General features: G+C 41.6%; 1 protein-coding gene across 2 annotated transcripts in view; it reads left to right on the forward strand.

The window, feature by feature from the left end:
• NSMCE2 (NSE2/MMS21 homolog, SMC5-SMC6 complex SUMO ligase) overlaps positions 1 to 16,255 on the forward strand; it is a 127,636-nt gene that overhangs the window by 24,803 nt on the left and 86,578 nt on the right. For both annotated transcript variants that reach the window (XM_014965483.1, XM_014965484.1), the window contains one exon: positions 3,779 to 3,885. In XM_014965483.1, coding sequence (XP_014820969.1) covers positions 3,779 to 3,885 — 107 coding nt within the window. The remainder of the gene's footprint in view (positions 1 to 3,778; positions 3,886 to 16,255) is intronic.

The raw sequence follows: 16,255 nt of genomic DNA on the forward strand, positions 1-16,255 counted from the left end.
CTGAAGAACCAAATACCGATGTCGTAACTCTTGCACAGAAAAAGAGGTAGTTGTGAAAAATCTTCAGAAATTTTGCTAACTTGTGGATGTAAACAGGGAACGGAAGTAAATATGAACTCAGATGTTAGAAGGAAATGCAAGTTTTGGATGAGTGGCATTTTCTACAAGTGTTAATGTAGGAAGTATGAAGGCAACGCTGACTCGGCTGTCCTGTTATTACTGCTTCTGTTTTAACGCCGTGGGGTTCGTGATACGTAACCCAGCCCTGATTGATTACGGTTTGAATCAGCAGTAAGGCATCTGGGCATGATCAGTTTGATCTCTTATTAGAAATGAGAAACTGAACTCTTGCTAGTCTTGTTAGGTAATTTTTTTTTTTCTTTTAATATTTAGGGAGACTTTTCAGAATAATATTCCCCTCTCCATTATAAAAATGAGATCATAAAGTCATGCGGGGTGGAATTCATAATCATGAAGTGTGCATATTCAGCCAGCTAATTTTAACATGATGCATATGTGCCTTTGAAAATGAAAATTATGGCCTTGAACTGTGCTTTCTGTGAGTAAAAGATGTAATCTCTGGGTAGCGAGGGTAAGGACTTGTGGAGAAATGCTTACTAAACTCAACATATTTAGCCTAGATAACAGGGAGACTTAACTATAGTATGCAACTTCGATGGTATTTCGTGGCAGTAGCTAAAAGCATATGCAGAGAGTTTGGAATGCATTCCTTAGATATGAATTAGAAACAAGATCAGGATAAATTTTGATAAGATAACAGAAAGGCACTGATCCAGCACTTGCAAAGCGTTTGACTTTGGTATTGAGCTGGGTTCTTGGCCTGCGGAGGGAAAGGTTTGAGTGCTTTGGAGAGTCTGCTGGCTTTGTAGCTGGAGTCTGGCTGGAGGGGATTCACCAGAGAATGGTGTCCCAGGCTGCTGGGAGAGAGGCAGTGCCTTGGATCCCTTCACCATGAACCTCTCCTGCCTCCCCACAACAAAAAGTGGCAGGGCTTGCATAGTGGGGAATGGATAACATTTCGAATCTTTCAAAAGCCTGATATAATTATTCAATGTTGATTCTTCTTGATATTATAGTGCCATTAAACTAATGGGTTGGTGGGACTTGGGAGAGTGAGCTGTGGGATGGTGGTGAGGAGAGAGAAGTCTTTCTCTTCTAATTTCTTGTTCCCTAGTGGGATCAGGTCAGCTGGTGTTTTCTGATTAGTGGTGGAGTCTGTTGTAAGGAAACACTGAAGGTGCTGGAATCCCTGCATGGTGAGCTATACATCTTTATTTATATCCCCATACGGTCACTCACAGCTGCTCATCACATACATCCAAATTCTGCGCCACGTCTGGTCCTTAGCAGGGAAGGACAGAAATGCTCTCAACTCATCAGGAGAAGGAAAAGTGCAGTGGGAGCAGAGGAGCCATGCACAGTGGGTTATTGCCGTGTGTAATGTGCGACAGTGAGAGGTTTTCAAAGGCAAATAGAAGAGCCTGTAAGGTTTTTTTTAAAATCTTGTTTAGGAGATGGGGAGATGAGTGGGTGGAACAACATGGATTTCCTCTTAGCTCTCAACACCTTGGATTATGGATTGAACTGCAGATAGAAAATGGACTCAAGCATCTGTCAAAGAGCACAAATAGGGGATGCACAACATCTGAGTTGTATACAGTCCTTCAGACCTGCCTTTATATCCACAATGCCTTTAAAGGCAGGCTATGGTCATGCATCAGTGACGCTTTCAGCGATTTCCCAGTATATAGAACATGTTCATGCTCTTCATCTGCGTGAAGGAACAGCAATAGGGAAACAGCAGTGGACACCACTGAGACTTAAAACAGACGGTGGATGGGTGGAACCATCAGGACGTGAAGAATGTAGGGCAGGATGTCGTCACAGATAATGTCCCTCTTGCCTGAGCTGTGTTCCACCTCTGTGTTTGAGCTTTATTTTAATGCATCTCTCAAGTTGCAACATTATTATTCTTTATTGAAAGATTTTTTTAAACTTTTTGGAAAGATGGCATTAATACAGCTCTCTTGGTGTTTAACAAGGCACTTCTCTTCCCCTAAAAAGAAAAGATTTAGGCCACTGTAGTTTCTTTATGTTGTGGATATGATTCATTTTGGCCATGGGAGGAGAATGACAGTTACTTGCTACACAAACCTTTCCTGTGATTCATGGAGTGCCATTTGTGTCAGCCTTGAAGGAGGCACTTCATATGCTTCCTAGCAGGGAGGAAAAAGAGCATGATCATAGTTACCAGATAGGATATGGAAACTGGGAGGAGGGAAGGGAAAGGGGAGACGGAAATGCTGATTATTCAGAAGAAAGTTGCTGGAATGCCAAGATCCTGTCTGCAATATCCATTCATCTACTTAATGAAAAGCTGATACATACCAAGCCTATATATAATTAAGGGAAACATCATGACTATAACTGCCATGTTCATAAAATAGTATGGCTTATTATATAATTTTTTTTTGTATAAATATATCTTTGCACCTTTCCTTCTGTCTCCTGGAGCCATCACTGCTTCATATGAAGCTCCAGTCCCTGAGTGATGTGTTTCAGCAACAGTTTCAGGTTTTGCTCTCAACCTCAGAATGCTTTCTGTTAGCTTGCTGCAGAGACAGGTTTTGTGCTGTGTAATACTAATACAGTTAGCAACTTAGGAAATGCACTAGCTTGTCAGATCAGAGGACATTTTCCCTTCCTTACAAAAAAAACTAATTTAAAAAGCTATACCACCATTTTCATCCTAAAAATAACAGCACAGATTGGCTAATTAAGCTGCTTGTAAAGAGGAACGCTCCTTGAAATGACAACCCCTAATGCTGCACGGCAGGCTACGGGGCTCTCTCACCGCTTCCAGCTGTTTTCTCTACACCTGGAAACTGCACTGTAGGAATAAGTGGGAGTAGGAAAGTGGAAGCTTATGTTTCCTAATTTCTTAGTTTCCTAAATGGGTTAGGGGCTCGTGGTGGGGTGTCCTCCCACAGCTGGCAGTATTTGGTGTGGTACGTGCACCTGTGTCAGGAGATACAGGGCTGCCTCTTCAGTCTTGCAGCATCCTCGGAGAGTCCTTGTCCAGCTGGGCAGATGCACAGCAGCCCTAGAATGGGAAAGCAGAGCTGGAGTTAGAGATGAAAGGAGTGAAATTAGGAGGAAAGCAGAAGAGAATAAAAGTGGATGTGAATTACTATGCGCGTGTCCTGTGTTCATTGATTTTCACTGGCAATTAAAATTTTACTGTTTGATTTCACTAATGCTGTTCAGTCTTCCATTATCTCCTGGGTTATAAAATGCTGGCTGTGTTTTGATTTTGTAGTAGCCGTATTTATTGGGGATAAGGGGCCTAATTATAGCTGTGAACTATACTGTACCGAGAGGGCATTTAAGTTTCTTTGACTATTTCTGGGGCAATGTGATGACTCATGAAATATAACTTTTGCAGAAAATATCCTGATTGCCTAACGACTAGGTGTTGGTTGATGAAATTACACACACTCTCTCTTGTTCATATGAAACCAGGGAAGTGTCTTTCTGAGTAAGCTGTTTGTTCAAGTTACCCAAGAAATGTCAAAGTTTACAGTTGCAAAATAGGAAAAAAAAAGTATATGTTTGAGGAGCTTGAAAACACCTGCTGTGCCTTCCAGATGCTTTAGAGATTCACAGCATTAATGTTTGTCTTCATATCTGTAAAGAAAAAATGCTGCCTGAAAATAATACAGCTGATCATCCTTGTACAAAACATTTTGTTTTGCAGATGATGTAGAGGACGTTAACAGTATGGAAAGTGTCATGTTAGAATATGCTGCAATGGACAGAGAACTTAACCATTATATGAAAGCAATTGAAGAAACAGTCCATCAGGTAAACTGCCACTTCTGTTAAAGTTATGAAAATATATATTTATTTCTAATAGATACGAATCTCACATGAAAGCAACATGTAGGTGGAAGGATAGATCTTTGACAGGTAGAAAGTACTAAAGTTGCCAGCACAAATACAGCCTCACACCGTGTCTAATTCCTTCCCACCAGACTCTTGCACCAGCTGGAGCATGGGATGAACGGTGCTTTGGGAATGAGTGAGGAGTCTGGAGTTAAGACACCGTAGTCCCAGGTGGTACCTCCTCACGTACTGCAGAACATGGAAACTGCCTGAGGAACCTGATTTCAGGAGCAAGCAAGTGGTTGTGGCAGCGGGAAACCGATGAAGCCTGGTTTCCAGTGTCCTTCTGCCGCGTGTATTTGCTGGTGCTTAATAAGGGGTGGGCTTGTTAATGGCTGGCTCAATTAACTAGGGTCTCGTTTGCTACCTGACGACTCCCTTGTGCAAGAGGTGTTGCATGGCAGCCTGTTGGGGGGTTCCTGGGGCTGTGGGGGTGAGAGGCCGGCAGCAGGGGTTGCGTGAGCTCCTGTGCGTTAACAAACAGGGCTCCCCGCGGGACACCATCACAGAATCATACATTGCTTTGGGCTGAAAGGGACCTTAGAGATCATCTAGTTCCACCCCCCCCGCCATGGCCGGGGACACCTCCCCGTTAGACCAGGTGGTCTCTCAAAGCCCCCTCCAGCCTGGCCGCTGAACCTCACCTTTGGGAGCCCTTCTCCCTCCCGGCCTCTCGCGGACACGGAGGCGGCGTGGAACCGAACCGCGGCTCCGGGGGAAGGGGCGGGGGCGCTGCGGGCCGCCAGGGGGCGCCGCGGTGCCGTTCCCCGCTGCGGGCCGCGCCGGTGGCTCCTACTGCCCCCGGGGATGGAGCCGCCGCCGGCCGGGACGCCCCGTCCCCCCCTCTCGGGCGCTGCCGAATCCCCGCACCCGCCTTAATCCCGCTCCGGTGCTGAGGCCAGGCTGTCCCCCCACCGCTCTCCCGCGACAGCTCCCGCATGTTCTCCTCTCTGGTCACCGCAGCCTGCCCGTTAGCAGGCGAGGCATTGGGAGTGCAGGCTCCGTGGCAGATCCAGGCACTGAAGGAGTCAATTTCAGGGCAGTCTACACTTCATCGCTTGGTTTTTGGGCCACCTCGTGCTTGGAGAACTCAACTTTCTAAGTAACCTATTTTGGTGTCTGCAAATAGGCTTTTAGGTGCCAGTTTTGTATGGATTTTTTCTAGAACAGGCAAAAGTACCTCCCTGATTTCCCTTCAAGATGTGAAATCTGTGTTTCAAAGCATGAAGGTAGTGGGGCTTTTCAGTTAAACCTGTCTTGCTATTAACTTGCTGTGGTTTTTTGCTGTTTTTAAAAGAAAACAGGAGAGCCAAGCAATGCATTTTCCACTGCTCCTATTCTGAGAAATGCCAACAGGTTTTTACTTTGGAGCAAGTTTTTCCCTAACTAAATTTTTTAAATCATCCTGAGTCATTAAAAAATCATCATGATTTTTTAAATCATCCTGAGCTTAACTGAAAAGTCTAGAAATTGAAAGCTATGTCTACATCAACATATGTTGGACAGCATTAAATACAGTCACTGTTCCCTATGCAGTCTTTAAATATATATTTCAACTCACATGTCAGTGTAATTGCAGACCTCCTAGTTTATATTTGTTGGAAACTGTGCGGTTCAGAACTTTCTCCTTTTATTGGGAATATTCATGATTCTTAAAGCTTTCCTAGTAAAACATAATACAGTCATCACATCATTAGAGATTAATGATGTATATCCAGACTTGAGTGAAACAGAGTAGGTTTATATTTTGATTCTAAGCTATTAACTAATTGATGTGTTATTGTTATAATAGGAATTTCAAGTCATTTTCAACAATGTAACTTCTTTCATTATTCCTATGTATCAACGAAACACTTTCTTCATCCTTAGGAGTATAAAGAGGGAGCCCGTGCTTTCACCAAAAAACCACTCAAATCCTGCTTACTTCAGATGCATTCACTCATGATCTTTTAAGTTAAGCACAGGTTCAGCTGCTTGACTGAAATGAAGATATTTTGGGGGGGTTAGGTAGGGCAATGATACAGTCATGATTTTAAGGATTGAATTCAGCAGCATCTGTTGTGTGCGTATCTATGCTTGTGTGCAAAAAAAAAATAAAGTTCTGGAAGGGTTGGTTTTCATTTTTTCCCTAATGTAGCTCGTTTTTGATTGTCAGAGACTCCTCCTTGCTTTGCTAAAACAAGCTCCTTCCCTGTTCTTTCATTCCTAAGGTTTTAAAAATGCAGCTCCAAGACATTTAACACATTTAAGAGCCTAGGTGGATTATAAAGTCAGTAATGGCTAATCTAATAGCCTCTAGCCACACTTCTCCTGTCTCTCTTTCCTACCTCGCTCTAGGGAATTTTTGTATTTTCCACTGCCAGCATCCTGAACAAGCCTTTCTGAGGAAGAGAAAGAAATGTATATAAGCTTCTGCAGTAGAACAGAGGTACAATCTGTTCCCTAAAAAATAACAGCTAGTGCTTTGCTTTGAAGGATAGCTACATGCCGTGCCTCTAGAGCTGCCCAGCGTATCTCCAGTTACCTGTCAGAGGCAGCTTCAGATCTGCTTCTGGGAAACAGATACTGTTGCTGAATTTAGGACTGCACCTGGAGGTAGCTGTAGAAAGGCTTGGGTTTAAAATAACCTCCACTGCCTTGCTCCCTGGTTCCGTCTGAATTCCTTACCTGAGGGCTTTCTCTGGGGAGTTGCTGCAGGTCATTCATTTTCACAAGCAGGCTCTTTTTCAGATACAGTGTTAACAGTATTTGTCTCAAGCTACAAAATGCATTTTATCTGTTTAGTGAGCTTGTATGTCGTCTTTTCTTTTTTTTTTCTGGTCTGTAGTTTCTTCATACAGCAGTGAATCTGAAAGTATGTTATATTCTGTGTTTCACCTTCCCACCTGCTTGCAGTAGACCATCCAACTGGAAGTTAGCAAGATAAGGAGGCAGAGGCAGTTAAAATTCCTGTTTTATTATTTTATTATGTGTACCTTTAAATGACATTGACAAAAAGATGATATTGTACAACAAAAGTATGTAATGTAAATAACTAGGAACTAGCATGAGATATAGTCACATGTTTTTAAAAGCCGAGTTTTTTGTTGATTTAGGCTGCAGTAGGTGGAATGCAGAAGGTGAAACGTATCAGCATCCTCTTCTGCTTGAATCAGCAGCCTGTTGAGCAAGAAATGAGCTGTTGAATCACAGTGTTTCCAACAATAGGCTGTGGGAAACCCTTTGTCTGTGGAAACTCCCTGTGCCACTGGATTTTCTTGTACCTGTGTAATGACTGGACTCCTACTGCTGCTTCTTTTTTTCATTTTTAACGGGTATTTTAAAAATAAATTAGCCAATATTTGAGTCCTTTCCATGCAAAGTCCAGACAGCACTCTTATTTTTACTGGAACAACCACAAAAGACTGATGGAGTTGGAGTCTTGCAGACGTACTCTTGAAATGAACCCAAGTGGATCCAATGGATCCAGGCTGACTTGGCCAGCTCAAGTGTCCCCTATTCTCGGAGAGCCCTTGAGTGGCCAGAGTGTCAGCATATTGTGCCTGCTTTCTCTCACCCACTCTGCTCTCTAGATTAGCAGGGGTCTTGGCAGTGGACTCTGATCACTATCTCAGTTTTTCAAGCATTTGTCTTGTTTGGGACTGCAAAAGCTGGGGTGAATTTTCTGAAGAAGTCCCCAGCCTTCTCTAACTAAAATGAATCACAGTGTACTGTAGATGTATCTAGAGAACAGGGAAGACATAACTTTCTAATGCTGTGTTACTCCCACCCTCCCTTTTCTTCTTCTCCGGAGAAAGAGAAACTGGGCTATTTTGTTTGTTTTGGAGGTAAGAGCAAAGTATTGAATGTGGTAGTGGCATCTTTGGCACAGATTGCTTCGTACTTCTTGTAGGGTACTGCTTTGCCAAACATCAGTCTCTCATGCTTCAATTGGGTCTGCCTTTTGCTAAGCCTGAGCGCTGTGAGGGAGAATAAAAACTAAACCTGAGTGAGTTGCATGAAAATCACAGGAGACTTGTTTTAAGAAAAATTTTAGGAGGCCTATTACGGAAGGACAAAGTGGGAAGAGGCAGATGGAAAGGCAAAGGCTTGGGAAGGCATGAGGTTGTATGGACAGATGGGGAACAGGCTGGGTGAAAGAGTCCTGGGAAGCAGGTGGTGTTGAGATGGTAGAAAAAGATGGAAATATTGGAAGTTGCATTGGTGCTTGGGTTTTATCCCTACTTCTGCTACAGCTTTCCCAGGTTGTTCTAGCTGAGTCATTTCTGTCACCGTGTCAGTGGCTGCTGACATCTTTGTTTTCTGATTGTCCTTCATGGAAACTGATTTGAGCAATTATAACTGTAAATTAGATCAACGATAATTATAGTTTGAACACAGGAAGTGAAATTAAACATGTTCTTTGTTGGGTTTTATCTAGAAAATTACATACAACTGGTGTAGGTGTGTGTCTTGCATCTGGGTTGAAGTCTGGATGTGTTGGTCATTCGTGCCCATGTGACTTCACACCTTGTCAAGTGCTCAGTCTGCCTTTGGCAAAGATGAGTGCACCAAGTTCCTTATACAAGAGCATTTTTGTCTCTGCAGAATGTACAGGAACTACTCTGTTATTTGCTTTGTATTTTTGATGATAGTTCCCTTTAGACAAGTAAGTTCTTTGGGCAGGAGATAGGAGGGAGTGTTTGTTCACTTTGTCAGTAATCTAGAGCAGATGACTTAGTACTGGAATCTGTTACCTTCATGGCCAAGTGTGTAGGTTTTCATCCTGCAGAGGAGTGATTCCCTTCAGTGATGCAGGTCATACTCGTTCCAAGTGTGCAGCTTGTGAGGGATCTAGGGAGCATCTGCAGAAAAGGAAAGGATCGTATTTAAAACTGCTGTACAGGAAAGTCCATGGGCTATGTTTGAATTGCAAACTGTTTAGAAGAATTCCAGTTTCTTTACTGGAAACTCATAATATAATGCTCTAGTGACATGAAAAGTCGTTCTTGATCTCAGAAAAATGGAAGTGACTTAAAGAGAACATCTTTGTTACCCAGCTCTGCCAGTGTAAGTGTGTTGGCCATGGGTCCTACTGGAGAAGGTTCTGCTGGTATTTCCAGTTACCTCTTTTGACAAAGCAAATGAAACCCATAAAACACTTTGTGTAGTGGTAGCTCCACCTGCAGTGTGGGATGTGAAGGAATAGCAAGGTAAACCAGGGGATGTGATTCCACTCGGTTTCCATCCTCCTTGATGACACAGCTATGGCAGGAGAGCTGATGTGGTGACCAAGTCCAGTCTGTGTGGCAGGCACTGACAGTGTCATCTGCTGCCTGTCAGAGACAGGGCTGTTCTTGAAAATCAGATTGTCTATTTAGTTTTATGTAGGGATAAGTAACAGGAAGACTATGAATCCCATGGGATTCGTGTGTTTTAATTGAGTCAGGACTGTCTGCCAGCGGCTGGCACTGTGATACCCATTACAGTGTTGTGAAGTGAAACAGTTTTTGACATGGAACTTCCTAGTTTCAGTGAACAGCCAGCCTTGTTTGGTGCTGATGCTTTCTTAATGAGCACTTTGCTCTTCTTTTTCTTCTTGCTGCACTGTCATGACAGCATGTTTTAGGGCAAAATCCACTGATAATATCCAGATCTGCAACCGTGACCTTTACTGTTCCAGCTGAGTTCAGAGCATTTTCTCTGTTACGTGCAGTGCATCACTGCCTCTAGATTCTGAAATCTTGTATGCTAGCCATGGAGATTTCGAGAACTTCTTTTTCATCAAAAGAGTCCTCTGCTACACAGAAACAGCTCAGGAAGGTGTTTGTGAAGTCTGCTCCCATGCAAATGGTTTTAGTGAGATAGGTATATCTTTTTGGGAGCTGGTAAGAAAAATAAAAGCTCTTGTTGTCTTTCACTGCCTTTATTCTGACTCTATTTGTAGAAGCTGGTGAATCTGTCCTGAAGTTCACTTAGTGTACTGTAGTGTACCAGCAGCAGCAACTAGTTAATCCCCTGGTGAAAGACATTGTACCCATGCAGTGTCTTCTCTCCCATCAAACATTGAATAGATTTCGAGCTTGCTTCATCTTTCAAGTTTTTGTTAATGATGGATGTCTCCTTGGCCATATTTTGGTACCTTGAATGCTACCTGGAATTCCTCTTTATTGCTTTTTTATTTGCTCTCTTCTACTGAAGCCTTCAGACTGATAATTCATCTTACAGAATAAGTAAAATATGGACATGAGATCAAATCTTTCTTATGACTCAGGCAGAATAGTAGAGGAAAATAGTATGTGACTCTATAGTTATGGCTCTGCATATGTATAATGCCATAGGGCTTAATAAAACTTTTACAGGCAAACTTCATTCTGGCATTTACTAACTATAGAGTTCTTTAACATTTTGAAGTTTCTTCAGTGCAATTTCTTTGATATAGTTTATAATCAATAGTGTAATGATTGCGCTGTCCTACGGCTGTCTCCAAACAGTAATTCAAACAACATTGAACTGTTGTGGGCATGTACTCTATTTCCTGCAGAAAGTGGGACAAGGATGCATTTCAACACATTTCTAATATTTACTTTCTAATATTTACTTTGCTTTTTTCTGTCTGTCTCTGTATGTGTTGGGCAAAGCATTTGATGGAAGCCGCTTTTTTATTTTCCCAGAATTAGTGAGCTATGCGTATCGTTCACTACAATAATATGTTGGAGTCCACATTTGATGAGCTGCAATAAAAATATTTTTTTAGTGAGCAGTATATAAAGAAGTAGGAGTAGTGTTTGATGTTATGTGGGTTATACAGCACATGATCAGTAGCGTGTCTGAGTGTCTCACAGCAGGCATAAAAATGTGTCCTGCTTTTCGAGACTAAACCCAGGAAACCCTTGCACACAAACATAGGTTTATTTGACTTCACTGAGGTTACTTACATTTGTCAAGCTAAACGTTTTCCTAAATATTTGCAGTGTCAACACTGCAGTTGCTGAAATGGCCCTTGGCTTGTGTGGCCAGGGCTGGGGCCACAGCTGGTTAGCAGAGTGAGGATTTGGGTGAAAAGAAACGTTTTGGACCAAGGACCATCACATGGAACTGGGAGCTCCGTGGGCAGGGTGGCAGCAGGGACAGTATTTAGAACAAATGTGCCAAAGAAATGCTCAGAACTCCATTGTAATTTGAAAACTGTGTTTGTTATGTCGGGCAGCAGCGCTGCCCAGTAGGAAGCAAACTAGTTTGGGATTAAGGAAGGCTGGATACTATTTTCAGGTCTACTCGCAGCCTGTGTGGTTGACCTTGACAAATTGTTTCGCTCCGTGCCTTGGGCCATGGCCCCATGTTCATTAATACCACTTTTGTGCAGTAGCACATCACCTGGTAACACATTCTCATCAAGTAAGCCAGATCACATGAGATCATGTTTATACTGGCTGCAGTATAAACTGTCTGCAGAAGGACAGACACTACCTGGTGGAGCATAACTCGGTGCAAAATTAGAATTGGCAGAGTGGGTTGCACTTAATCAGTGCGTCATGCAGCTGTGGTGGTTTTGATCTCGTCCTAGACATACTGAAACTGAATTTACTATCTAGTTCAGCCACGATCTCAGTCATGTGGACAGCATCCCGTATCTCTGTCTGTAAAGAGATTTCTTCTACCTGAAGATTTCAAAGCAATTTGAATTAATTTTAAAAAATTATTTTCTTTTAATACTAAGGATTGTAATTGTCAGTCTGAACTGTTTCTGGACTTCCAGAAGGTCGCAACAGAGGACAACTGAAAGTCTCTGTGGTTTGGATCCCTGCTTTTCTAGCCAATATCTGCATTTCAGAGTTAACATGAGTTAACTCTGTCTGGCTTAGCTTAGCCTGGAGGAAGAAGATAAAATTATGAAATGTCATGAAATTGGTAGGTGTTGAGGTAAATAGCCAGAGCAAATTAAAAGGCCATTTTCATCTCAAATCATGGATTATTGTTTTTTTCTGTTGACGAATCTTATGACTGGAAACACTGGAGTGGTAGTTTCAGTTGATCAGTAGTGAAAATAGTCTTTCAAATTAACCATCTCATCTAGAAAGCTCTTGCTGACAGTCCAGGGATTTAAATGCTGGGGCTGGGTGGTGGTGGTGGAACGCTAAAGGCTGGAGGATTCTCAGCAGCAGGGGTTTTGTCTTGAAATTAATTTATCCTCTTAATTGAACACACCCAAGTTGATCAGTGTCTTTGGGGAGACACTTCTGGAATGCCTTCCAGAAAATGTCTATTTCCAAGTGTTCAGTGTTGTTTTAATTACTGTAATTGTTTCCAGAGATTATATGTGTATGTTGGGTATTTTAATATGCTTCCCTAAAAAGTTAAATGTTGGGTCACTCATTTAAAAATGTTTATTCTTTCTCCTAGTATGTTTTTAACTGACCTTATCAATAGAAGTATTCAATTACACAGATTTCCCCTCTGCAAAATTCTTAGCAGCTTTATAATGAATCACAGATAAAATGTTGCTTACAGCATTAGTTAGATCATATTTTTATGCAGCTGCTACTACCCTGAATTTGTTTTTATTAAAAAGTTTCAGTTAAGAAGGAGTTAATAGAAGTTGCTTTCCTGTCTTCCTCATAAATTGTGTTATTTGGGACTTTTTCTCAGTGGGTCTTCCAATACTGGGCGTAAGCAGGAGTGTGCGTGCAACATGTTACACGTAGCTTAGAATGAACCAAATTCTTGCAACTTCATAATATGGATTGTTCTGGATGTTTTAACTTTCACAAAACGGCATATTTATGGCTGTAGTTAAAATGGGAGAACTGAAGATTTGTGGAGCATTTCTTTGTTTTATTTTTTGATGTTGGGAGTTTAAGAGCAGCTTTTTGATGTTAGTATCATTAAATTCTATAATGGGTTTCTCATGATTTTTAACACATGCGCTCAGCCTGTTCTGCAGATGTTGAATTGTCTTTCTCACCTTTCCCATTGCTCCTGTTGATGGGAGGTGGTGCTTTGATTTAAAAGAAGAAGCATGACTTCTTCGTGTTTGTGATTTGCTGCAGTGTGTAACTATGCTTATTTGAATGCCTACTGAAACGAGCCAAAAATCTGCTTAATGGTACGTCTCTATTTTATTATCTTTCCAACTTGAGGTAGAGGTTTCAAAGAAAGACCTAAATCCTGCCAGAAATCAATACCAGATGTCACGGTATCTCCCAAACACAGCCCCATTGTTGATAACCTGCTGTGAGTTACAAACACTGTGCTTGATAATGAGGGTTGGCAAGTTGGACTAATTTCTGGGCTCTCATCTTATTTAACTGAGCTAAGTGCATAGCCTGAGTAAGCTGATTTAACCAGCTGAAGGATTTCTTTTATCCTTAGACTTGTGTGTTATTTTGACAGTGAATAAAAAGTATTTTAAAAAACTTAAGAAAGTAAGTGTGCACATCAGATACACTCAGAACTTCCCTGTAGTGTAAAATTCCCACGTTCCTGTGTACTCACACATACTACACCTGATAAATTCTACAAAAACAGAGAAATTAAAAGCTCAGTGATGATAGTGCTACTGTTAACTCTTCTGGCTCTTTTCTTTTTTGTGCCTTACCGTGTAGCCACTGCTGCTGTGTGAACAATTCACAGTGGTGTTTTGTTTTTTTTTTCAAATAGATACTCATCCTCTGTTCAAAGCTGTTACGATGCTGGTTTTTTCCCCAGCAGCCTGTTGTGTGGGGAGAGGAGAGGACAGTAAGGGCTTGGGTGCAGTGGTGAGTTTACAAGGGTTGCTGAGAAGACAGCAACTCTAGTAGGGAAAACTTATGGGGTGTGGTTTTGTGGTGTGTGATAATTGTTGTAATGATGAAGTGTGGGCTGTAGATGAAGTGTTTCTCCATGGATATTTTTATGCTTAGTTGGAGGTGATCAAGGGATACAGGCAAAGGCTGGGCTGCTCTAGAGGCAGTTTGTTCCAGTTCAGTAAAACCGTCTATTGAAACAGGGCGTTTCTGGACTTCCCTATTAACAGCCCCACTGTACACCCTTACTCCCCACAAAACAGCCCCACCTTTCACCAGTGCTCTCTGCTCAGTTCCACTAACTCATCGCCTCCCTTCTCCTCCCAGTATGTTGGTTGTGTTCAGTTCAGTGGGCAGCTCCTCTGCCTCTCCCCTTGCTTCCTCTCTTATTTAGAATCCATTTCTCATCTCCTTTTGACCAAAACCAGAGTTGGCTCTTGTTAGTTGGTGGCATGCACTTGGAGAAGACTTAGAGAAGCATTGCCTTTTCTCCCATCCACAGCAGTGCATTATGTCTCTTGGGGCAGACCAAATCTGGCAGAACAGTGGAATCCTGTTGAACAGTGCCTTAAGAGAATCATAGAATCATTGAGGTTGGAAGAGACCCTTGGGATCGTCGAGTCCAACCATCTACCCTACTCTACAAAATCCTCCCCTACACCATATCCCTCAGTACTGCATCTAAACGTCCCTTAAACTCATCCAGGGATGGTGACTCAACCACCTCCCTGGGCAGCCTGTTCCAATGCCCAACCACTCTTTCTGTGAAAAAGTCCTTCCTAATATTCAGTCTAAACCCTAACCCTAACCTGAATCTGGCCCATCCGTTGGATTTGCCCAGAGCTGCCCCATCAGTTATAATGACGTATGTCTCTGCTAACTCTCTATGAGCTAATTAGGCCTGGGAATAGCTGGTCATCCTCCTTAATCTACCAGTTTTACGTTTGCATATGCCTGGCCTCCTTCATTGGTGAGGCTTATAAACATATATACAGACAAATCCCATCAACCAGGTTCATGTGCATAACTATAGCTGTAATGTTTATCATGGCTCAAAGGGAGCTTAATGTTCAGCCTTTTCAAAACCCCACAAAACTCAAACCCAAACTCCTTATATTAGTCCCTCCTTAGGCTAGTTCTTTTCAGTACTTACTTGTCTGTTAAATTTTTAATAGAAGGACAGTGTTTTATGGTAAGGAGAAAATCCATCTAAAGCAAAAAGCACCTAGAGAGGATGACAGGTGGGGCTTTACTTCTGCTCAAGGAGAAACTGCCAGTTAATTCAGATAAGAGGTGACTATAATAGTGCCTAAAATCATGGATGGAACAGAAGAGCTTGTTCACAATGTGTCACATAAAACCAAAGAACCATTTAATAAAATTATCCAGCAGCATGTTTTAAACCAACAAAAGGAAGTAAATTTTTACACAGGGAATAATTAAATTGTGGAATTAATTGCCACAGGATGTTATGGAGACCAGAAGCATTAATTGATTCAAAAAGCTGCTAGACAAATAGAAGAAAAACTCATTGACAGTTATTAGATGTAAAGATTCAAATACAGTCACTGTCTTGGGAAATCCCTAAACTGCAAGTTGCTAGAGGCAGGGAAAGCATATGGTGGGAAATGGGAATATCTTTCTATTTGGTGCTCATGTTATATTCCTACTCCAGCTTTTTGCTTCTGCCACTGTCAGAGAAAGAGAATAGTCTGGATGGATCTTTGGTCTGATGCAGTACTCACATCTTTATGCAGCAGAAAACAAATGACAGAAAATAGAGTCCACAAGCACTACTGCATCCTGAAATTTATGTTGACTGACTATGTAGCTCTAGACAAATAACATTTATGCTCTGTTTCAAACCTATTTTGGAACTTAATTCTATCTTAAAAGTACCTTTTCTCTCCATAATTTTAATATTTGGAAAGCCTTCAGGGTATCTAATAATTTAACTCTGTGTTCTTACTCTTATATTTGATGATATAAAAAAAAAGTAAATGAACAGCTCCTGCTCTGGGCATTGTTACATAATTGAAAAATTCTTAATCTCAGAGCTCACTTCAAATCCATATCGTATAAAACCACACAAACCATTTAATAATTAGGTACCAGCAGATAAAATCCTGCTTGAAGTTAGCAGAGCTACACCCACTTGGACCAAAGAAAGGAGGAATCTTCAGCTAGATCCTTGTCTTACAGCCAATTTTCTCCTCTAGTGCCCAAGGAAAACTTAGTAACTTGTTCTAAATAACAAATATTGCTTGTATTATTGACAGGAGGAGGTGAACTACAGCTCTGGGTGAGTTTCTTTTGGGACCCCTTCTTACAAATTTGATGAAATTCCAACTTAAGTACCTGCTCTGATCTCAACCACACCAAATGGGATGAAATGTTTTTCTGAAGGGCTAGATAACATACAGTGTAATTTTTAAACATATTTTAATAGCTCAGAATCTGAAAGTTTTAAGATCAGTCCTTGGTATTCCTGGATTGGTGAACATAAAAATGCCTTTTATATCCCC

Source organism: Calidris pugnax, unplaced genomic scaffold (genome assembly GCF_001431845.1).
Source record: "Calidris pugnax isolate Ruff unplaced genomic scaffold, ASM143184v1 scaffold41, whole genome shotgun sequence".
NCBI classification, from domain to species: domain Eukaryota; kingdom Metazoa; phylum Chordata; class Aves; order Charadriiformes; family Scolopacidae; genus Calidris; species Calidris pugnax.